At 36.0% G+C, this 23615-nt stretch overlaps 1 protein-coding gene across 1 annotated transcript; it reads left to right on the top strand.

The window, feature by feature from the left end:
• Positions 1–8443: 8443 nt before the first annotated feature.
• LOC128027177 (clathrin interactor 1-like) lies at positions 8444–23447 on the top strand. The gene is made up of 12 exons (XM_052614502.1): positions 8444–8638; positions 12477–12581; positions 12699–12795; positions 12882–12990; positions 13103–13267; positions 14364–14541; positions 14771–14987; positions 15190–15274; positions 16267–16344; positions 17982–18265; positions 19516–19690; positions 21755–23447. The coding sequence occupies exons 1-12, from the start codon at positions 8598–8600 to the stop codon at positions 22102–22104; spliced, it is 1884 nt and encodes a 627-aa protein (XP_052470462.1). The 5' UTR covers positions 8444–8597; the 3' UTR covers positions 22105–23447.
• The last annotated feature ends 168 nt before the right edge of the window (positions 23448–23615 follow it).

The raw sequence follows: 23615 nt of genomic DNA, 5'->3' as shown, positions 1-23615 counted from the left end.
TTCATCTGATAAAAAAGTCATATATATCTGGGAGATTATGAGAATGAATAAAGTATCAGATAATTTTATTTTATTTTTTATGCCAGGGTTAAGAGATTTTGAGAAACATAAATGTTGTTAGCTGTAAAAACACATGAATATCTGAGATAAAAATATCAAGCATAATTTTCTTTCATACCTTTTGTAATATATTTGAACGTGTAAGAAACTAACCTCATATATGTATTTATTTGGAATCAACATTCATATCTCCCTATAAGGGCATATAATGATGCATATAAAAACAACTCATTTAATTCATGGAAAACAGCAGATACAAATCTAACTGACCATAGTTATATATAAGCACTTACTGTTGTGGTGGGACAGAATCTCCTAATTGAAGAAATTCACAATCCCTTAATGACGTCAGTCGCAGGGTTGCCAACTCTTGCACATCTGGCGTGACATTCACACTTGGACTTCAGCGTGAGATTGATGATGAAAGCGTGAGTGTCACGCCGGATGCGTGAGAGTTGGCAACCCTGCAGTCGTCACGGCGAGCACAGCACTCAACAAATCATGTAACCATAACCATGTAACTAGGCCGTTAGCACAAATAGTAAGACTTAAAAAAATATATATATATTAGTATGGTAAACAAAAAATTGAACTATAAGTCAACAAAAATTATTTAATTAGCACATTGGTTAGATACAGTGCAGTGCTAGTAAACTTCACTGACAATAGTTAGATTTGTGTTTAAAACAAGAATAAACTTTTTTACCAATAAGACATGAGTTAGTGAGTAAAACAAAATATAGGTAATTATTTTTTGCAATGTAGGAAATATTTTACATTCCAACTCATGACTATTGTCTTAAAAATGCATATTGTTAAATGCATAATATTGTTTGCTAATGTGAATCAACCAGCAGTGTGTCGCTCTGATTGACTGAAAATGTATTTGCAGACACAAAGGCCTAGACCTCTGCATATTTACACTCCATGGGATCATGATATGTTGTCATGCGACATACATAATTACATACCTTTTTAACCCCCACCCTGCAGGACAGTTTAACATTTCTCCACTCTCCCTGCGTGTCACCACCATCTGTGCTTGATAGAGGAAGTACAGTGTGGTTAAAATGAGTGCGTTTAGCATCGCTGTGCCACTAGAGCCCCTGTCTGTCCTCAGGTCTGACCTTGGCTTTGACTGCCAGACTGACTCACAGTTTCATTGTGACTACAGAAATACAATGTGTGCGGAGAGACAATGCAGCTCTCCTGTCCCATGTGTCCCTCCACAAAGACTCCCCCTGTTTGCAACCTCACCAATAGGTCCTTAATTCCTCTTTTGTTTGGAAAATGGGAAATGCACAAGGATCTTCTTAACGAAAGGCATAGGATGAATGCATTCATGGGATGGTGTCTCTTGTGTAATACAAGCAAGCCCTTTCTGTCTTTGGCTCTGACACTTCTCTTTAATACACAAAAAGCAATTACAGCCCGGTTTCCCAAATGACAGCTTTCTGTAAGCTGTTGTCCCAAAGGCAGACCCGATGAGAGCTGTAACTTATTTCCCACATCTCCCCTGTATCTTTTCCTGCAAATCAGGAGGGATGGGATTAACGGAATGACTGCCAAATGATGCCTGTGAATGTGGGATTAAGGTTTGTGGAGGACTACAATTGTATGAAGGGTCCAAAAACTTGGGGTCGAGATTTCTGTTTCTCCTCTTTCATTCTAAGGTCATAATATATAAATATTAATTCTTTCTTGAAGAATTTGTACATGTGTCTGGATTTGTGGCATTTTTGTGAGTGTGTTTGCATGGATGTGTATACAGCTGTCACTCCTCCATGCTATACTCAGGTCTATTAAGAGAAGCAATTAAATAGAAAATATCTTTCTGTAAGCAGTTAATGAGGTTTGGTCCCTGGAGGAGGTGGCTGATTGGCTGAGACTGTGGACTGGGGGAAGTCAAGGGCACCGTGCTAAGCAATGCATTGTGGGAGACGATGACAATATGCACTATGGGACCAGAGGACTTTGCTTTTTTTTCCCAGACACAAATTTTACATTAAAGGGACAGAAGATTCTTGAAGGATGATCTTAAACATCTAGGTTTGAAATCTGATTTTCTGCAGTTTTTGTGAACTTTACAACACATCAATTACTTTAGTACACAAAGAGTCATCTGTGTATTAGTTTACATGATCTGAGGTGCATTATACTTTGTAATCAATGCACATAATAATTGATCCACATATTTGTTTAGACCTTTACATTGCAGTTTCATTGTAAAAATACATTTGAATGAAAATTATATTTAAAATTAATTAGTCATGTAAAACTATATGTTTTAAACAATAAAATAATAATTATTATTATTATTAACTGATGGGAGGAAAGTAGCATAGAAAATAAAATTGTATCATTATCTTAAAAATTGGCACGATAATAATAACAGTATCTTGCTGCCACTTATTGTCATATCAAGGTAATCTGCAGAAAGAATATATATATATATATATATATATATATATATATATATATATATATATATATATATATATATATATATAGACTAATCACTAATACACAGTCTGATAGTCTGTTGAGAACAAACAAAAACAGCATTTAAGACCACACCACCTTTTTATTTAAGAAAGGGTTAAATTAAGAATTATTTTGCATATGAATAGCTATCCATTTTAATTACCACAGGTAAATACTGTTCTGTATCTATGCATTCAAGCACATGCAATCCATTTATTGGGTTGACAATTCTCCATCAAATATTAAAACTCTTTATCTTTCAAGATTTTTTTTATATTGTTCCATTTCTAAACTTTTCTAAAAAAAAAAAATTATTTCGTTTTCCTCCCTCTAAAATCCACATTCATGTTCACATAAAGTAGTGACCTAGGCAGGCTTTTGACCCCCTCATGTCTCCGAATGCCTGCAGCATTTGGGGGTCCCCACCAATCTTACATCTCAACGATTGCGTTTAATTGCCCCTGTAATTGTCCCTGTCTGGTTGGTCCTGTAATAGTAGTAGGTCTTGGATATTGGCAGGGGCAGCTCACTGTGGCATGGTTAAAACAACTTTAATGTCTCCTCAATCCGGAACTGAGTGGGTCTGCTTACAATGGAAATAGTGTTACATCAAAGTAATCATACACTGCTTTCCCATTCACCTTTTAGCAGGGGCACCTTGCTAAATATATATATATGATATATATATATATATATATATATATATATATATATATATATATATATATATATATATATATATATATATATATATATATATATATATATATATAAATATATATATATATATATACTCATTATCTCATTTTTCAAAGCTTTGTAATTTTGGCCCAAGTTCAACAAATTACACTTTCACTTCTCATTCCCACTTCTTCCATGCACTCGGAATTCCCAAATCCCTTCCCTCTCTGATTACCATATCATCTCAGCCCCTTCTCACCCACCCCCTCCCTCTCTTCCTCCCCTTCCTCTTCTCTGTCAGTAAAGCTGCCCCATTAGCCCCTTTGCAGGAGTGTTAAGAGTAATGGCCCTGCCAATGTGAGAGCCAACACAGGGGAAATAACGCTTCCCTTGCCTGGAAATCTCAGAGCAGGGTAATGAATCCTTATGAGAGCAAGGCAGGGGTATATTGTTCCCTGTATGGGGAAGGGAGGTGGGCAATGGCAAATTGAAGAAACTCACGAGCTGTTGTTTTTGCAGGTCATTAAGTCCGTGTTAATCATCTCAGAGAATTTTCATAACTTTGTGGGGGCAAATGAAGACCAATGAAGGGATGTGCTGATAGTTGGGAGAAAGAAACGTTTGAGAGGGAGGGACAATGCACGGTATTGAAAAATTTAGATGTGGCCTAAGCTGACTTCTGAATCTCCCAGATCTAGTCTCCATTACTGAGGTGGTGTAAGATTTTATGTCCATCAACCAAATTTGCTCATTCTGTGTGATGATTCTGTTTCCCCTGACATATTTTGATCAATCCACTAAAATGTGTATCTTACAAAAATACGTGTTTAGATGTAGGACAAACATAATGTGGATATGTATATAAAAATGTTCAGCTCCAATTTATCAGATTCAGAGGGGTCAGAGGGTCAGAGGGGTCAGTGAAGAGAATTGTTTTATATACTTATTAGCAGCTGCATTACAAATTGAAGGCTTAATTTAACAGTGCCAACAATGAGGAAAGTGGATACGGCATTCAGAATTCACGAAGCCTTCCAACAACACTTTTTATATGCGAATTCATACTAAATAAACATAATCTATTCATGAATAAAGCCCCCCCCCCCCATGTACTTTGCACTCACTTTTAAATATTTTCCATGTAGAGAACATGTCTAATTGTAGTCTGGCACAGCGTCTCCAGTAAACCTTGCTCAGTGAACCCGCATTTCCTAAATGCAACTGACTATCTTTATTTCTCTGGCTCAATAAAACCCTGCCGTTTATGAGAAACCAAAAAGATTCAAGTGACATCATTCACACTTTTCTTGTGTGTTTTTAACTCTGTACAAGATCTTCATAACATGATGGAGTTCTTATTTGTGGTCTGTTTCCCTTTTGTTTTGCAATCTATTTTTAATGCTCAAGGATGATAGAGATTATATATTCATCGTTGGATAGGTGTAATTTTACCTTATTCTCGAATTAAGTGATGGTTGTTTTGCCAATGGTACCTTTCCACAGCTGGGTCTTGTTTGCTTGTCTTATCTCAGTTCTCCTCACACCAAACAATACTGCAGTCTGTATTTTCTTTTTCTTTTTTTTTTCTTTTTTGTGAATGGGGGTGTCTGGGGTGTGAGAATGAAAGTGATTTTGCATCCAAACCCCATACACCAGTTTTCATAAAAAGAGTATTATTTGAGTTATCTTTCAAAGTGCACTCTTCTCTGGGGTCTCTGTAAACACGGCATCTCCCATTTAACCCTTCCTCTACAGCTGAATACACTTAACTTGTGAAGAAGTATCTCTGAGACCAATGTCCTTGAACATTTTACGCTGCCATATTGTCCTATCTTTCTTTTTTCCAGTTTATCACATTAACATGTTATGGCTCCAGATGTTGACTCCTCTTTTTTATTCAGCTTAATCACTGATTGAATTTGCCCATAAAAGAGCAGATGCTTTCAGACAATGTGTCAGGGGCACAAAAATGACAGGAACATGTTGGAAACTGGGCTAAAGCACCGAGTGGATTTTAACTTATTCTATGCCAAGAATTTGTATTATGCTGTATATGTAAGAGATTATAAACCCTTTACAATAATCAGTATGTGTTTGTTAACTGTAATACTCAGGAATGACACAATTAAATATGATGCTTAAAATGTCCCTCCAGGGACGTTTTAGGCATTTTACCTTTTTTTTCAATTATTTATCCTGAATGATTTTACTGCATATGTGTGTATTACTGACACACAACATTTTATAACTCCTGTTAGATTTGTTAAACAAAATGTTGTTGATAATCAGTGTAATGTTGCCACCTCAAGAGGCCAGTGAAAACTCTCTTTTTATAAAATAAGACCATGGGACAATGATCACTAATTAATTTCTGCCGTTTAGGCTGTAGTGTTTTCCCATGAAAATGTGGTCAGCACTTCATTTCAAAGTGGGAGTGGGAAATCTGACATTTTTGTGTATTTATTTTATTCACCACACATGTTTCCAATCGGCAGAAACTTGGCATAGTTGGGTTTTCCCCATTTTACAATGCCATTACAAAACAATGTTCATTGTTTGTGGCATTTGCTCTAATTTTACAGCTCTTGCTCCATTTTGTATCCATTGCTTAGTCCAGCGCTGGGCTGGCTATGGGATACGGGACTCTTTTCATGCTGTTTCATTTAAGGATGTTATTGTTGGCCCTTGCACAGGCCACAGTCAGCCCCTGGGTCTTTTTCCCAAGCGATAGAACCACCCACACATCATCCATCATCTGACCTCTCTCTGCATGACAGGTCACTTCTGCTTTTCCACCAGGATGCACTGTGTTTGCGTATGTGTGTGTGCTGTAAAGCAGCTTTTGGACACCAATTATAAGATAAAGCTAAGTTCATAATGAAACTATATGAAACTCTGTTAAGACAATGGGTTTTATATGGTGCTGTAAAACCTCATCTAAATAGAGTTTGGTAGGGTATGTTGCCAAGCATTGCAAACTCTTTGCTAATTATATACTATTATTTAAAATTACAAATAGGTAGGCTATTATTGCACCTATTGACCAACTAGTATTGCACCACAACAGTTCAGCGCCCTTCATATTATGATGAGAAGGAAAAGAGAGGAAATTATTTATGTTGTGTGACAGTGCCCCCTACTGACAGTTCGGCTCATATCGTGCCAATTTTTAAGATAATGACACAATTTTATTTTCTATGCTACTTTCCTCCCATCAGTTAATAATAATAATAATAATAATAATAATAATAATAATAATAATAATAATAATAATAATAATAATAATAATAATATAAAATAAAATAAATAAAAAACTTGTTTTATCAGTACAAATCTTTTCCTTTTAAAATCTGAATGTTGATTTTGGGGCATAAAATAAAATATTACACTTTATTTTATGGACCATTTTAGACAATGAGGACTTCGTGCATTTACAGACAAGATCTACCTTGCATATTTCACTTTGAAATCAATGCAATTTACATTCCCACTGTTTGAGCTGTTTCATTTATTTTCATTTTAATAGTATGACTCTACTATTACTAATTGCCAAATATGCATTAAATACAGAATTTCATATACGTCCTCCTTACAACATTTACATAATTTGTATTTCTTTCTTTTAAATATAGATGGCTGCATTTATTCATGCATAAACACAATCAACAATGAATATCACAACAACTTAACTGTAAAATTAGCTGTTATAGTTCATTAAATCTCCATATAATGAAAACCTTTTGATCACTGCTCATGGTAAGTCTGTGTTCTTTCATAGTAACTAGTTTAGAATTTTCTTGTTTCATAAAAACTTTATAAATTCATGCTAGCGTCCAAATATAAATGTTTTCTGACATATTCGGTTCTGAATGTGTTTCCTTCATTTGCTCGATCTTCAAAGTCAGGCTGTCTATGGTTTACTTCATTGAACTTGCAGCAGTAATTGAAGCAGATCCCATGGGTATTTGTGCATTTGGGGACGTTAAGTGCTATTTCTTGTCATGCTCTGTTTTTGTGAAATAGGTTCTTTTAGTCAGTTTCCTGTGATGCTGTTCATTGTTGTTGTTTTTTGCTCCCAATGCTTGTTTTCCATGAGAGGCTTTTCTCTCCCAGGGGACTGTCATTTGTGGAAGGGCCTCCATTTTCACCCATCACTAAGATGACCCATCTACCAGAACACACAAAGTCTTGGCATCTCAGCTCCTGAGAAATGGACTACCTATTGGAGCTGACACCCAGAAGCTTACTCCTTTTTGTAGCATCTTATACTCGTCTCATGCAGATGTGACTGATAAAACTTGGCAGGGTTATACCTTAAATTTGACATATATTCTGTATAGAACATATTTAATATACTTTCACTTATATATTTAAGGGATATTTTTATTATTATTTATTATATAAAGGATGTATATGCTATTTATAGGTATAGTCAATTTATGTATTGGTACATACCATATAAATATCTTGGCTTAAAAAAAAAAATATATATATAGGCCTAAAGCTAATTGAACACACATTATAGGTGTTGTCAGTAAACTGTTCAGGAACCAGAAAAAAAAAAAAAAATTAACCCAACCTTTACATAATAATAATAATTTTAATAATTACTATTTTTTATTATTAATGTTCATTTATACATTATATTTATAATTAATTAATTAATTACATGTAGCCTAAAACACAATGACAAATTCTATCTCTTTAAATTCACATTAAAATTGTAATTGTGCTTGGTAAGTCAATTCATATTTGAGAACTGATATTGAAATAACTAGAATCTCAATTTATATAATTGTTTAATGATAATTATTTATAGAATTAGATATAGAATTCAATATATATATATGAAATAGAATGAATGAAATAATTATATATATATATATATATATATATATATATATATATATATATATATACATACATACATACATACATACATACACACATATATATATATATATATATATATATATATATATATATATATATATATATATATATATATATATATATATATATATATATATATATATATATAATTATTTCATTCATTCTCACAATAGGTTTAAACAAACCCATGCCTTACTTTTATTATCATTCACTAACCACTTCTGTGAGGTTATGTTAATGTGGCTTGTGACATTCTTCATCAAGGATGTAGTGTTCTGCTGAAGCAGCCATAAGCAGCCTACGATATTTCCGTAGTGATAGCGCATTTCCGTGGTAACCTGTCCGTCCACCGCTGTCTGGAGCAGCGTACTTTAGAGTTCATGCGCTGTCTTTCGTGACGTCTCGACTGGCACGACCAGCGGATTTCAAGGGCTGGAACACCCGTTTTCCCGACCGAAAGACCCAGTAACACCGCCAAGATGTTGAATATGTGGAAAGTGAGGGAGCTGGTTGATAAAGCGTAAGTATTGCGAATGTTTTCGAAAGTATTTCGGTGTCCTGTCTCATACCTGTTGAGAATGAGACACGTACGCACTCATTGACGTCACATCACACTCTCGAGCTAGCACAGTGGCTAACTACAGCTTTGTTGTCCCCTTAAAAGTAACATATTTCGTCAATATATGTAGCAACTTTCGTTTTCGGGTCGGTTACGATACTCAATCAGACGTGTTCACTTGTTTACTACGACTTAATTTGTTTACGAGACAAATGGTACCCTTAAACTTCCTTGCTGTTAACTCGGCGGCTAATTTTATGACAGTTGCTAAACTTGTGTTGGTTTTGAAAACATGGCGCTTGTGTTTAAAAGTGCTTTATACACCAGACTAACGTGTTGATTGTTAATCTTTCTGAATGAGAAAACTGTTTAAATATAAAGTAAGAGTCTGTGTTTTACTTGGCATTGGAGTGGCAGCAACATGTTTTTATGTTTGACAGCAATTGTCAGATACTATTCAAGCTAATCAGCTAGCCTGAAAAAGCAAAATAAAAAAAATAAAAAATAATAATTGTTCATATTTGTATGGTGTCAGTCTGTTTACACTTAATGTTAGACTGAAACTTGTGTTTTAACCCTTTGGGACAGGAACATAATACCCCAGGAACATATTTCTGTTATATTCCAACATAAATCTAAATATGGCAGTGTTATATTTTTATTTAAATGATTTATTTTATCTTGTTTTTTTTAACCGTTTGTGTCCCATAATAAAAACATTTAAATGATAAACATTAATAGAGGTCAGTGGTCTTCTGTGCATTCAGGGCTTTAGTACACTAATGCCACGCTGTCATGTTTGCTTGTACGTAACGATTCTTGGATGATGCCAAAATCTTTTGTTGTAGGTATTTGCTTGAGACCCTCTTTTTATTATTTTTCTTAAAAATTGGGTCCACTCACTCAGAAACAGCACACTGTCAGCTACTGTCTTTATGAATGGTTTACAAGGTTGTTAAGTGGGAAAACACAGCAAATTAGAATTATGTCTTTCTTTAGAAGTCCCACAGTCAAGGACAAATCTCTGTCTTAATAATAATAACCTGCTTGTCATAGTCTGTTTCTTAGACTTTCTGAGTGTTTCTCAGAGAGAGTTGTTAACTCATCTGATTGAAGGACCACTATGGCTTGTATGGTTTAAACCTTTAAAAAAAAAAAAATAGCATATTGATCATTAAATAGGTTATTGTATGACTCTGAACCTGAGTGTTTTTTTTTTTAAATCCATTGCTACCTTGCCCTTTTCTGGCAGTATGGAAAAGCAGTTATTGAAAGCTTTAATACACAAATATGACTTGCACAAACCTTTGGGTGTTGCCTGATAAGTGGGTACGTCCCTGAAACTGTCATTTTCTATGCAATATGAAGTATTTGACACTATAGTGTATTCTATTGCACGTTAAGGAGTTTAGCCACTTAATAGAGACTACAAAGAAATCTCTGGAGAAGCAATAGAAATATATAAAATAAACAATCAATACCATTTATTCTAGATATTCGTCACTCATCATGACTTCCCAAAAATAGAAATTAAATAATTTCCTGTTTTTGCAAAGCAATTTTGGAAACCATGTAGCAAGTTGAAGAAATTTAGCTTATTAACAGACTACTTGCCAAGCGTAGCCATGGGTGGAATGACAAAGTGTGGGGAATTTAGCTTCATGCTGGTAAAGCAATGAGCCGGTTCCTAAATGGTGTGAAAGTCCTGAGATACCACAGAGAGACTTCACCATTTAAAGGGGTCATGTGATGTGATTTAAATTTTCCTTTCTCTTTGGAGTGTTACAAGCTCTTGGGGCATAAAGACGATCTGCAAAGTTGCAAAGAATAAAGTCTCAAATCCAAAGAGATATTCTTTATCAAAGTTAAGACTCAGTCACGCCTACCTAAATCGGCTCATTATAACACAACCACACGTCTATGTCACTATGTGGGAATAAGGCTGGCCAAATGATCACGCAAAGAAATAAAGCATAACTTTATTGTTGCTGCCACCGCAGCCGCCATGTTGTGAAGACACTGCGTGTTTCATTGCGAAAACAATGACCTTCCAAAAGATGGCATGACTAGAAATCAGTGTTTAAGTTTTATTTACAACACTGTTCCAGAACAGTTCAACCCAAATATTCAGATGTGTGCAGCACATTTTAAGGAGGACTATTTCCTGATCCTGGGAGACAAGACTACAATGCTGTTGTTCTGACTCACAGTCTGTAAGTACTTTTACATATGTAAAGGATTTGCCACTGATGACTCAAAGGCGAGTTTTAAGCAGTGTAGTGTAGCGCTTGTTGTTTGTCGTGTGTCCGATCACACATGCTGACATGGTTATATATTTACGCGGTGCAATGCAACGCGTAAAAAGACTGTATAAATCATTAAAATCAGTAATTATGTCCCCACTAGATGCAACAAATGCCTCGTTTATAATGGGTTTTAATGCTTTTGTCTCATCGCTTCGGGACGCTGCATCACAGTATATAGTAAGGAGCATAACATTTAAAATTTAATTAATTTATTTTTACTCATTTCAGCTTACTTATGTTTCTACTTCAATTGAGCATGGCAATACTCAGGTATTTTTTTTCCCTGTAAACTGAGACACTATACATTTTCTAAAGCAAACGGCAGGACTAAGATAGACTGGGGACTCCATAGAGTGTTTCTATTTGAATATTTGATCTATTTTGTTTCTATTCTCAGCGAGTCTGTCCTTCACCCCACCCATATACTGAGATCTTGTGTGTCTTGTATAACCACTTTTTATGTCCCTCTAGTGCTAAACTGGTTTCATGTAATACGAGTTTGGTTTTGGTGCTACTAATTTCCGTCCAGTATTCAAATGAAGGTGGGGTCTGAGATTTATGATTGGTTTAGACATTATTTAAATGACTGGTCTAGCTTTCATTTTTTTAATCTGGAATACAAATATACATTTTACTGACACCAGTGATGCAACCTTAGGGGATTTTTAAAATGGTACTTACCAGATTGCATGATAAACAAATAGATGCTTTATATATATATATTATATATAAATAGTTTAAATGGGAAATTATTTGTAGTGTGTTTATAAACTGTAAACAAATAGCCTAACCCGTATAGCATTGTCATTCTCTTTTGTTCTCTCATCATTCTCACACCTTCATGATGTTTGAAACCCATATGATTTTCCGCCTTGAAACACCAAATAGATAATTTGCATAATGTCCATATTCTCATGTGTTTAGCAACCAAAATGTGATAGCACAAGGTTTAAATGAGCACAAGTGTTATTGAGACTTAATTATGAAAACAGACCAAAATTTGTATGACCGAAATGTTTCTAATTTCATATTGCTTCAGATGATTTGGATGTAGCGCATAAGTCATATGGAATAAATGTTTGATACTGTTATTATGGGTTTTGTTTTTGTTTTTTTGTTTTTTTGAGCTTAACATCCCCTGCTAACTGTAAGCTTTTGTATGGAAAAGCACAAGATCACTGTCAGAAATAATGTGCAAAAAAACCTGTGGCGGGTCATTATGGACCTCCGTTTACAGTGCCTAAAACAAGTATCACCCCATGAACCACAGAGGATTTACCAATTTTTACAATTTTTGTCATTTTACAAATAAATTATATGAATTTTTTCATTTCGTTTTCTGCCACTCAGTAATTCATATATGTTATCGTTTATATATGTTGTCTTTGCTGAAAGGCTCTTTTTCCTGCTGATATTATTTTTATTTATAGTCAGTCCAAATAACTGATGTTTGACTTTACTGAAAGGAAGTTGTTTTAATCTTATTTTTACAGAACCAATGTTGTAATGAACTATACAGAAACTGAGTCTAAAGTTCGCGAAGCCACCAATGATGACCCATGGGGACCATCTGGACAGTTAATGGGTGAAATCGCCAGGCAAGTGGAGGGTTTTTTGATTTGTCACTCTTTTTTTCTCGGAATAGCAATAACACTTTCTTCCAATATGAAGAGTCTCCTCTAAGATAAGCTTTTGTTATTTCTGTTTCATTTCAGGGACACGTTTATGTACGAGCATTTTCCAGAGGTAATGAACATGCTGTGGACTAGAATGCTGAAAGACAACAAGAAAAACTGGAGGAGAGTTTACAAGGTATGCTGTAGTGGGGACGGTATATGACTGAATATGTTTTGTTTAGCTGTCATCTGTCATGAACTTGACTGTCCTCTCTACCTCAGTCTTTACTGCTGCTGGCGTACCTGATCAGAAATGGTTCTGAACGGGTTATCACCAGTGCAAGAGAGCACTTGTTTGACTTGCGTTCGATTGATAGCTATCATTATGTAGGTGAGTAAAATGCACAAAAGCAAAAGCTTATATAATTATTCATCTGTCATGTAGACTCTTTGATGTCGCTCAGGTACTAGTCCGTGATGGATGAATGGGGTTTGTGTTTCAGATGAGAATGGCAAGGACCAGGGTGTCAATGTGCGTCAGAAAGTGAAGGAGCTGATGGAGTTTATCCAGGATGATGACCGATTGAGAGAGGAGAGGAAAAAGGCCAAGAAAAACAGGGACAAGTACATCGGCGTGTCCTCTGACAGTATGTCAGGCTTCAGATACTGTAAGTCCCTAACTTTCTCTCTTTCTCACTTGCGCACACACACATACACACCATTTTCACTGTCAAATTTATCAAGGTTTGCAAGGATTTTTTAACATCACGCAGAAAACATATTTATCATAAGGAATAAATCTAATCGGGACTCTGAAAACAAGGAGGTCCTCTGTCTCCTCTCCACTGTTGTTGTCCCTGGAGGGTTTGCACTGCCAGATGAGTGAACTGTACTGTAGATTTATTTTGAAACCCAGCATAGCTGTGTTTTCAAATGAGAGCATAAATTATGTTTTCAATGTCCTTGATTGGGAAGAAAAAAAATGCATGCATTATTTGTATTGCTTTAACTTTAACTGAATTAACTGCTATCATATTTCATTTGACAGTCGTTTAGCTCTAAAGTTTAATGAAACTTGATATACATGTATTTTATTTTGTTTTTGAGATGGTGGCTTCCACATTTATTCAGTAATTTAACCACAGCCCAATCCCAGTTCTTAGTTATGAAATATGCCCCAAGAGGAAGCATCATAGCCTGATTTCACTTCTCCTTACATTGACATCAAATCAGTGGGTGAATCTCACACTGGGTCATATTTCTCCCCACCTCCGGAATTGTTTTATTTTTATTTTGAATAACAGCATTAAGTTTTTTTATTATTTTCTCGACAATTAAGCACACCCTTACAAAAAGTATAATCAACAGAAAGGAAAATTGCATATTAATTTAATTAACTGTTTATTATGACTTCATGGTAATATTTATTGTACTGCCTTTAATTTATGCTAATTAAGTAATTCTAATGAGAACCACTAACCATAACTATTAAGAATAATGAAATTTACTATCAACTTCTGAAGTAAAACATCCAACCGCATTAGAGAAATTGAAATGGGTCTGAAAATGTTTAATTGATCAATGAGCTTCATTTTCTTTTTGCAAAATGTATTTGTTTTTCTTTTTTTTCTAATTACCCAGACATGTTTTTATTGGATTCACCTTTTATTCCTTATATTTCCATATATAGTTTCTAAATGAGGTTTGACTGTATAATGTGTTTGTAGTATAACACTTTTCCTGTCCTGTTTATGCATTCTGCAGCTGAGGACAGGTTTGATAGTAGAGATTCACGCACAAAATGGGATGAAGACTGGGGTAAGGGGGCTTTCCCTTTCAGTGAGAAACTGGGAGAGATCAGCGATAAGATCGGAAGCACTATTGATGACACCATTAACATGTTCCGCAGAAAAGACCGGGACGATTCGCCTGACAGATTCAGGTCAGGACCCCCAGGCTGTCTCACTTTCCCCTCTCAGATCACCTGAAAACTCCTGTTCTGCCAAGTCTTCTTTAGTTTTTTTGAAACACAAATAGCATAAATGTTATAACTAATTATATGAACAAATTGTTGACAGTTGACTGATTGTGTTTTATCTACTTATTCTCAAAGCAAGGACGCATTTTGTTAGCGATCTTGCACCAGCTCATTCTTTATCTTTTCTGTATAGTGAAGGAGATGAGGAACGTCGGGGAACGCGAAACGGGCAGTCAGGGAAATCAGAATTTAAAGATGATGCAGAGACAGTGACAACCAAAAGCGTCCAGATCGTCCAGGCCACAGAGACCACTCGTAAGAGAGGAGGCATTCCCTCCAAAGCCATAAGTCTGGGAGCAGCTGCAAATTACACTGGCGATAAACCCTCCAGCAATACAAACACAAGCCAGGTAGATGTGAGAAACACTAGCTACCAACACTAGTCTTTTCCTGTTTAATTTACATAGATGATGCAACTTTTGGCAGAGATTTGTTAATAAATAGAGAGAAGTGTAATGTTAAACTTGTATTCAAAACAACGTAGACTCTACACTGACATCTTATGGTAGCTGTTAAGAGTGTATTCAGTTTGTGGGTCCTTTGTTGCCATAGACCACATCAGCAGTGAGCCAGCCCAGTTCTGGTTTGGTGGACTTGTTCTCAGCAGATCCTGCGCCTGCTCAACCAGCTTCCCAAGGTAACAGTAGTAACATGCATCTTCTTTGGGTTACTCTAAGTTAAGAATATCATGGTGGTTCTTTTTTTTGTTTTTGTTTTGTAAAATGTAAAATATTTATTTGATTTGTGGTTCAGCACTACGTTTACAACTGAACATGCAAGAAAAGTTCACTTAAGGGCACTAAGGAGAAGTAATATTGAAGGGTTCTTCCTTTAAAGAAATAGGGTTGCACTGCTGACTAGTCGATAAATTCTGCCACTTGTCACAACTGTAGAAATAAATCCCAAGAGTGCTTTATGCTCACAAAACATGTTAGGAAGTTTTCAAACCACCCCTAAAGGTAATCAAGTATCGCCCCGAGAGCTGACAGAAACCACAATGGAGTGGGACATTCATAGCAAGCATCATGAATCTTGCAGTGGACAGTAAGCATTGAACACTGATGCGTATTAGCAGTCATTTACATTTACATTAAGGTAAACATTTCCGTCAAACTACTTTTCTGGTCAAATACTAATAATGAGTATTTGTGCAAGGTCTAGGTGAAGAATATATAAGGCATGAGGAAATAAGTGAAGGTAGCAGGAAGCATTATGCCGTTAATTTGTCGATGTGGACGTATCCTGAAAGGGAGGGGCGCATAGTAAAGTTTAGCATATGCGCTCTCCTGCGCTCCTGCTGGAGCATTTAGTCACTGGGGCCAGATGTCAAAGTGGTCCCTGGTTGGTGTGTAATGCTGAGCAGATGTGTCGATCCCTCTCTTTACTGTCCTGCTCACTCCTCCACCAGCCAAACAGCTGCATCTGTCCTCCTCCATATTACTCCAGCCACAGGCTGCTGGAATGTAACGTGACCGTAGAGTGTGTTTGTGTGTGTGCCTCCTACAGAGCCCAACAGAAGTTTTTATATCTGTGCTCTCCATTTTTGTCCTTTCCTTAGGACATTAATAGGGGATTGATATGTTTTACCAACCTAGAATGTCATAATTGAATCTCTCTCTTTCGTTCTAGTTTCAAGCTCTGACCTGATTGGAGGTTTTGCCGATTTCTCTTCTCCTGCAGCTGCAGTCAGTCTTCCATCATCAGCTGGTATGTTTATATAACCTCTTAACAAACCATTAGGTCAAAAATAAAACCTGAAACTGAAACTTTATTATTTTTACTTCTACTTACTACAACATTATACTTCTGTTCAAAAGTTTGGGTCAGTATTATTATATTTTTATATATATAAATGTTACACATTAAATTTATCAAAAGTGCCAGTTCAGATTTTTACATTGTTACAAAAGATTTACGTATATTTTTCAATAAATGCTGTTCTTTTTGAACTTTTTTTTTTCATCAAAGAAACAAAATTAAGCAGCACTACTGTTTTCAAACCTTTATAATAAGCAATGTCTCTTGAACATCAAAGTATTTTGTATTGAAGTAATTGTTAAAAAAAAGTTATTTGTTAGTAAGTGTTAGTAAGTGAAATTCTAAAATATTTTAGATATCTATTATATATGATAGAAAAGTTATTTAAAATTTTGAAATAGGTTTGAAATAAGTAGTAATTAAATAATAACAATAGTGTGCTGTTAAAAGTGACTTTTCACTTTGTGTTTTTGAATGACTCCTGAGTTAATTGGTTTTAAGAAAACCCTGTATAATTAGACTGGTTTTGGGTTCATATGACCCCAATCAGGTGTGTTTCTCAGGGCAGTTTAAATAAGACGTTCAGAAACTGCTGAATGTAGTGCGACTGAATGGAACAGAACGCTGGGGTCTCATGATACCCTTTTCAACTTCAGAAAAAAAAAGCATGTATGTAGCAGCATGGGAAGAATTTAAACACAACTCAAAGATTTTACTGTGAAATCTGTCTAACAGGTAGAATCAAAATGCTTATAGATTAATATTTAATGCACCACCACTAATAATATCAGGACTAGTAACCAGCAGAAAGTCTAGATAAATTTGTTGAAGTTAGTAATCCATTAGTCAACCATCACAACCTTATTATTATCCCTAATATATTGTTACTTATGTTCTTTAAAAGATATGCAACACCAAAAGTAAAAACAACAACAACAACAACAACAAAAAAAACCCTTACTGGCTTTCGTTTAAAAGTCTCCGTATTATTATTTTAACTAAACTCGCATGTTAAAATAAATGCCTTAAGGGAGTGCAACTTGTAAGACATAAAGCGGTGATATGTGTGTGTTTTTATATAGTTATTTAAATATAGTTCTGGGAATATAACAAAAGGCTTTTTTTCTGCTGGACTGGAGTTTGCTATCCTCAGCTGCCTGTTTATGAAATACTCCAAGCAGAAAGCTCTGAAATAGTGAGAGGAGGGGGCAGCCATATGGTGGGCAACTGTGCTAAAAGCTAATGAGCACAGACACATTTCAGCTCTTGTTGGGTGTGACACGTCACCCTCTTTTTTGGGGAGTGACTGAGCTGAAGTGATGGAGAGTCTGAGATTCTTTTGATGTTCATGCATCTTCAGTGCCCTGATAGTTTCATTACTGGTTCTCTTGCATTTCTCGAGATTTTTGTATTGCTCATTTGCATACAAATGGACATCCTCTGCTAGATGATAAAGCCTGACATGTAGCAAGATTGTGGAGTTTGTGCAGTAAAAGCACAAATATGCCTTTTGATCAAAAAGCTACATAACTATTACAACTTTCTCCCGTGTTATTTGTGATCTCTAAAGTGTTTGTTTTTTTCAGCCCCAGCATCCAGTGGGAATGGAGACTTTGGTGATTGGAACGCTTTTTCTGCAGCCCAGCCAGCCGTCCCTGCAGCTCAGCCTGTAAACCCTGCAGGAATAGATCTTTTCTCAGGTCTGCAGGTGGCCCCTGCTCCTGCTCCTGCCCCTGCATCCACAGCACCCTCATCTGACCTTTTTGACCTACTGGGCTCATCTCAGACCACTAACTTCAGCACCTCCCAAAGCATGAACTTCTCCATGACCTCCTCTCAGACCACTGGCATGCCATCGTCCAAATCACAGGTGCCTGCTACCTTTGAGATTTTTTCTCAACGTATCTACTATATATTTATGATGCCTTGGTTTGATATCATATTGTCATGGTTTTTTTTTTAATTGAGACCTTAGGAAATGCTTTGGAGAGCACAGTTTTCTTTCCCATTTTGATATCCTATTAAAACAAATAGATGCAGCCTTGTTTAACAGAAGAGACTTGTACAAACTTGGTTTGTAACTAATGATAGTGTAGATTTTAAATGTTTATTTAGTCATCTTTTAGGAGTACAAAAAATGGCAGCAATCTCAACCAATAAGACCCACAAAAATGACAAATAAAAGGCAAAAAAAATTGATTATGCTGTTGTAAATACCTACTTTTTCTTGCAAACGAGTGTCTGTATTTCATTAGGTAGTGCACCTACAATAGATTTTTGTGCATTGCCGTCCCTCAACATTATGTTTACAGCATAATAAAAAATAAAGATGAAACCAAGTGATGTAGAGTTGCACATAGATAATGTGGCTTTCATTCAGATCCCCCATCTGTTGAGTACTTAATGCAGCTCATCTAAGTGGAACTGCACACTAAACACTATTTACGCAAGAAAAGACAATTCTGGCCGAGGTTCAGAGCCAGTGGTTTAGAGAGCAGGCAACATGAAAGCAAAACGAGTGAGGGTTAACACGCAGCATCGGCACAATTTTCAGCATCAATTTTCCACCCACCCCCTCCTCATTACCCATCAACCCTAGTCCCCTGGGACGCCCATCACAGAGAATGGCAGAATGAGGAGGAACAAGTTTAAGTCAGAAAACCATTAAATTGAAAGAAAAGCCTTGCACAAAGATAATATTTGCATGCTAAAAGTCTGACCTACTTTAAATGGCAAGTTTTGTTTAGCTAAAGAAAAAAGCAGCACCCCGATGGTATAATTAGAGGGACTTGAGATGCATTTTAACATGCTGAAATAATTTTAGAAGACAACGCCTCTAGCTAGCTAGACATCTCTTGTCTTATTTATTCAAGAGTCTTGATAACCCTGAAAGACCACAGTGTAGTGTTCTGGAGTATTAATTCTGCATTTCATCTTCGCTGACTTGTGTCATTCTGCCATTGGCAAACATTCATGGCCATCTGAGAATTTTAATTATGTTTGAACTGCAGCAGAGCAGTATCATCTTAACAAAATCAGAGAAAACATTGTTTTTGATCCTATGAGCACTATTATATGTGGTTTGTTCTAAAACCGATTTGCTTTTCTTTGTCTTTGCAGCCCCTTCAGTCAATGGGGAGTTCACTGATGCCCCAGCAACCGCAGAACCCCAATACCAAAGCCTCTTTGCCGTCCACCTGGTCCAACTCTAATGTAGACATAAGCCTGGACTACCTTAGTCCTGGCATGCAGGCACCCAAACCTTCTCAACCCACACTCAACATGATGCAGCAAGGTAAGCAAAGATACTGATGTAGAGTGTCTGGGACAGGCTGGAATCTGGAGTACAGAAAATCAAATGAGCACAAAGAATTCAAACAAATGGTCTATATGAGGAGTGGAGAATATTAGTAACTAACTAAACATAAACTAACAAAAAAATATGTAACGTATGAAAATATAAATGTATAGCAGTACAGTTTCTCATACATTGATATTGTGGCGGACTGCCACAAATAAACCAACACTGACCACCACAAATAGAGTGTCCAAAAGGCTTTGACTTTGACTGCACTTTTCAAAGTCAAAGCTTGGAACAGGTGGTTTTATATAAAAGCATCTTTGAAAGGAACTGACTGTCTTTACAAACGTTCAATGTCATTTAATGTTTCCTACAATGCCTGATAAAGCAGTGTTCATGAGTGCAGCGCTGCTTTGTTTACATAGAAAAAACGCTATTTCTGTCGCTCCAAAAGCGCCTTCTGCTGGCAGAGAATTAATTAGCATTTTCAATCAATCAGCTGCTGTCAAAAACCGTCTGCTGTTATTTTTCCCCCATGGGGAAGTGCCTCCACACATATAGTGCAAGTGTGTGGGAAGCACTGTATAGGTATAATAACATAACATAAAAGTTTAATAGTAAGAGCAAACTAGATTCAGATACAAAAACATGAACACATTGGTCTCTTGACCGTTTGAAACCTTCTTACTGTTATCATTTAATTTTATATTGTCATATTTTTCCAAGTAAGTAATAAAAATAGTTACGCTACTGTTCAAAAGTTTGTGGTCAGTAAGTGTTTATTAATTTATTTATTTTGGAAATAAATTAATTATTACTTTTAAGCAGGGCTCTGATGAGAACGAAAAAACAGAAATGAACAAAATTTTGACAGGAACAGAACCAGAAACAGAAATGAAATCTAATTTTATAGTTCCGAGCAGAATCGAAAATTTGAAAAGGCCATTAAACGGTTAATAACATTATTTTATCGTTCCATTTAATATTTGAAATTTGCTGTCAACCAATCATGAATTCCAGCAGTACCGCATATGCAAATATGACGCTAAAGCCAAAGAGTGAAATGTCCGCTAAGCTGTGAACTCATCATAGGTAAATCTCAATGGCAATGCACCGCCTTCAGGGCCGGATTAAGACCAAGCTGTGCCTGACGCTGCATCGCAAAAAGGGCATTGGTGCATGAATTCGACACTCAAGTGCCAGCATGCTTAGCCTTTCCTGCCCAACTGAGGACCGCAGCTCTCCTTTGATTATTCCCAACTTTGAGAAGCTCCGCTTGCCAGAGGCACTGGACACCATCATGCACAGATAGATGCACAACCCAATTTCGACATTTGGAAACATCTGAGAAAGATTCAACAAAGACAAAAGCTTGTTAGCTTTTCCTATACTCTCTATGTGCAATACATATTTTCCATTTTCTAATATATATATGTATATATATATATATATTAGAGAGAAAAAAAATAGACATAATGCAGACACAAACTGTTTACAAACAGTTAGGCTTTAATAAACACTGTAAACATAGCTAGGCTATTTTTATAATACTTTGTCATTCAAATGCATTGCGAATACGGAAACAGTTGATTTTGTGTTGAAAGAGACCCAACATTGGTTTCAGTTTCGTTTTAGCTTACATTTGGCCAAAATCTAGAGAAGATGATGCTGTGACTAAGCGTTAGATCTCTATTTTTTTTACTTTTCTTTTTGAGTAAAGAAAACGCTATACTTTATTATTATTATTATTATTATTATATTTTTATTATTATTATTATTAGACAAATTATAGGCAAAATTTTTTTTTTTTTTTTTTATTATTTAAAAAAAATTATTAACCGGTATTTCTTCCACCTGAACCGGTTTTGGAACAGTAATAATATCAGAGGAACGCAAGAACAGAAACGTTAAAATATCAATTCTGCTCTGAGTGAATCGATTGAGGTTTTTTTTTTTTCAAGCCCTGCTTTTAAGCATAGAAGCAGTGACAGTAAAATAATTTATATTATATCGGTAACCCTTATTTTCTTTTTTTTTTTTTCTTCTCTTTTGCAATAGGAGTTCAGACTCCTGTGAATGTGATGACTCAGGGCTTTGTTGGAATGAACCTGGGGATGCAGGCTACCCCTACAATGGTCAGACCGCCCACCCACACCATGATGGGAGGAATGAACATGGGCATGCAGCCTGGCATGACAGGTAGCGCCATGCCCATGCCAACCATGGGAGGGATGCCAGTCAATCAGGGCATGATGGGAATGAATATGAACATGGGCATGTCTACAGCTCAGATGGGGATGACAGGAAGCATGGGCATGGGTTCGGGAATGCCAGTTATGGGGATGAGCCCTGCCATGGGACAGCCTAAACAAGATGCCTTTGCAGATTTTGCCAACTTTGGGAAATGAACTGCAGAGTATTATGTGAAAATTCCTTGAAGAAGCTATGAAGAGCTGGAAGGCAAAAACTACTTGAACGATGTCAAATAAAGCCACACAGGAAATGTTTGTTTGAATGATGCTGATGTACAACTGGATTATTATGTTATTTTCAATGTTCTTCTAATCAGCTGTACCAAGGAGCCCTATCGAGGGTGGCTGGTTTGTGCTCAGAATCATTTCAGTCATTGCACTCACACATCCCACGTTTCCATTGCGTCGGGATATCGCTTTAAGGAATGTGACGATCGTGAATGGCCATTGACTTTATCCTCTCACATAACTTCAAATTTAACCCAGAAAGCACTGGGTTCCTAATGCTGTAGGAAAAATCATAATGATCAGTTCTGGCCTTGCCTCTATTCTGCCTTAAGATTACCTGTAAATATTTTCATGTGCAGACAATAAGTTATTTGAGTTACAAGATTGATGAATTATGATGGTGAGGATTTTTGTATGGAGTAAAGTTGGTGATCACTTGCCATTTTTGTATTTGATTTTTATTCAAATAACCATTTTCTGAAGAGAAATGAAGTCTCAAACATCAGGATGATAGAATGACAATTCCAAATCCAATCATTTGTGGCCTTAAATAGTTAATATGTACTTTTTCATTGAAAATCTGCATCTTTATGAAAATGCTAAATCTGTCCTTAAAACACATGGTGCCTGTTAGTCTCTTTTGTTTTTCTTCTAATCAAAAACTGTATGAACGATATGCAAAGTACAGTATTTTTTAAAGGTACTGTTAAAGAAGATAAATATCCAGTAGAGTACATATTTGCACTTTTTTATGTCTTTTGCATGGCCAACTTATCAGGAAGATTTTGGGTGACTAAAAGGATTTTATATATAATTGAGCCTGATATGGGTTCCTAATTGTATGCAGTTCTGCTTATGCTGAGTGTAAATTGAGACTGTCTGTTTGTTAAGCCCGGTAGCAAAGAGTTGGATGCTGTGTCCAGAGGCCCATCAGTTGTCAAGATCATCTGTTGCTGTCCACAGTGTCTGCTGAAGCTAACTTCTTCCATTCTGAGGATTTTTACAAGCAAAATGACCAAATTCTTCCATGTTTCTTTTTTCTGAAGGGTTGATTTAGGTTTTTGTAATAAGGTCTGTTGGGCTCTGTAAGATCTCATCTATTTAGCGGTTGGGGAGTTTTAACAGGAAACACTATAGGTTTATGCAACTCTACAGAAAGCAACAAAAAATTAAGTCTTTCTTCCACTGATAATGTTTAATATGTTTCCTATTTCATACAATGACTCGATTGTATTTCTATTTTATGAATGACAATAAAGATTTGATTTCCATTTTCATTGTAAGGCTTCTTGTTTTTATCTTCTCTAATTGATCTCATCTAAAAAAGAACCCTCTTTGGACTTGACTCCAAACGTTAACTTTGCACAAGTTAATAGGATGAAAGCACAGCCACATGTCCCACTTTCAGTGGATCCTTTGCCAGTGAACTTTTTAATTGG

This window comes from Carassius gibelio, chromosome A14 (assembly GCF_023724105.1).
Source record: "Carassius gibelio isolate Cgi1373 ecotype wild population from Czech Republic chromosome A14, carGib1.2-hapl.c, whole genome shotgun sequence".
Classification (NCBI taxonomy): domain Eukaryota; kingdom Metazoa; phylum Chordata; class Actinopteri; order Cypriniformes; family Cyprinidae; genus Carassius; species Carassius gibelio.
The sequence above is the reverse complement of the archived record's forward strand: the minus strand, read 5'-3'. Positions and strand labels throughout refer to the sequence as shown.

Coding starts and splice junctions, on each gene's coding strand:
- LOC128027177 (XM_052614502.1), top strand. CDS start 8,598: ATGTTGAATATGTGGAAAGTGAGGGAGCTGGTTGATAAAGC. Junction 14,988..15,189: donor GCAATACAAACACAAGCCAG/GTAGATGTGAGA, acceptor TTGTTGCCATAG/ACCACATCAGCAGTGAGCCA. Junction 15,275..16,266: donor TGCTCAACCAGCTTCCCAAG/GTAACAGTAGTA, acceptor CTTTCGTTCTAG/TTTCAAGCTCTGACCTGATT.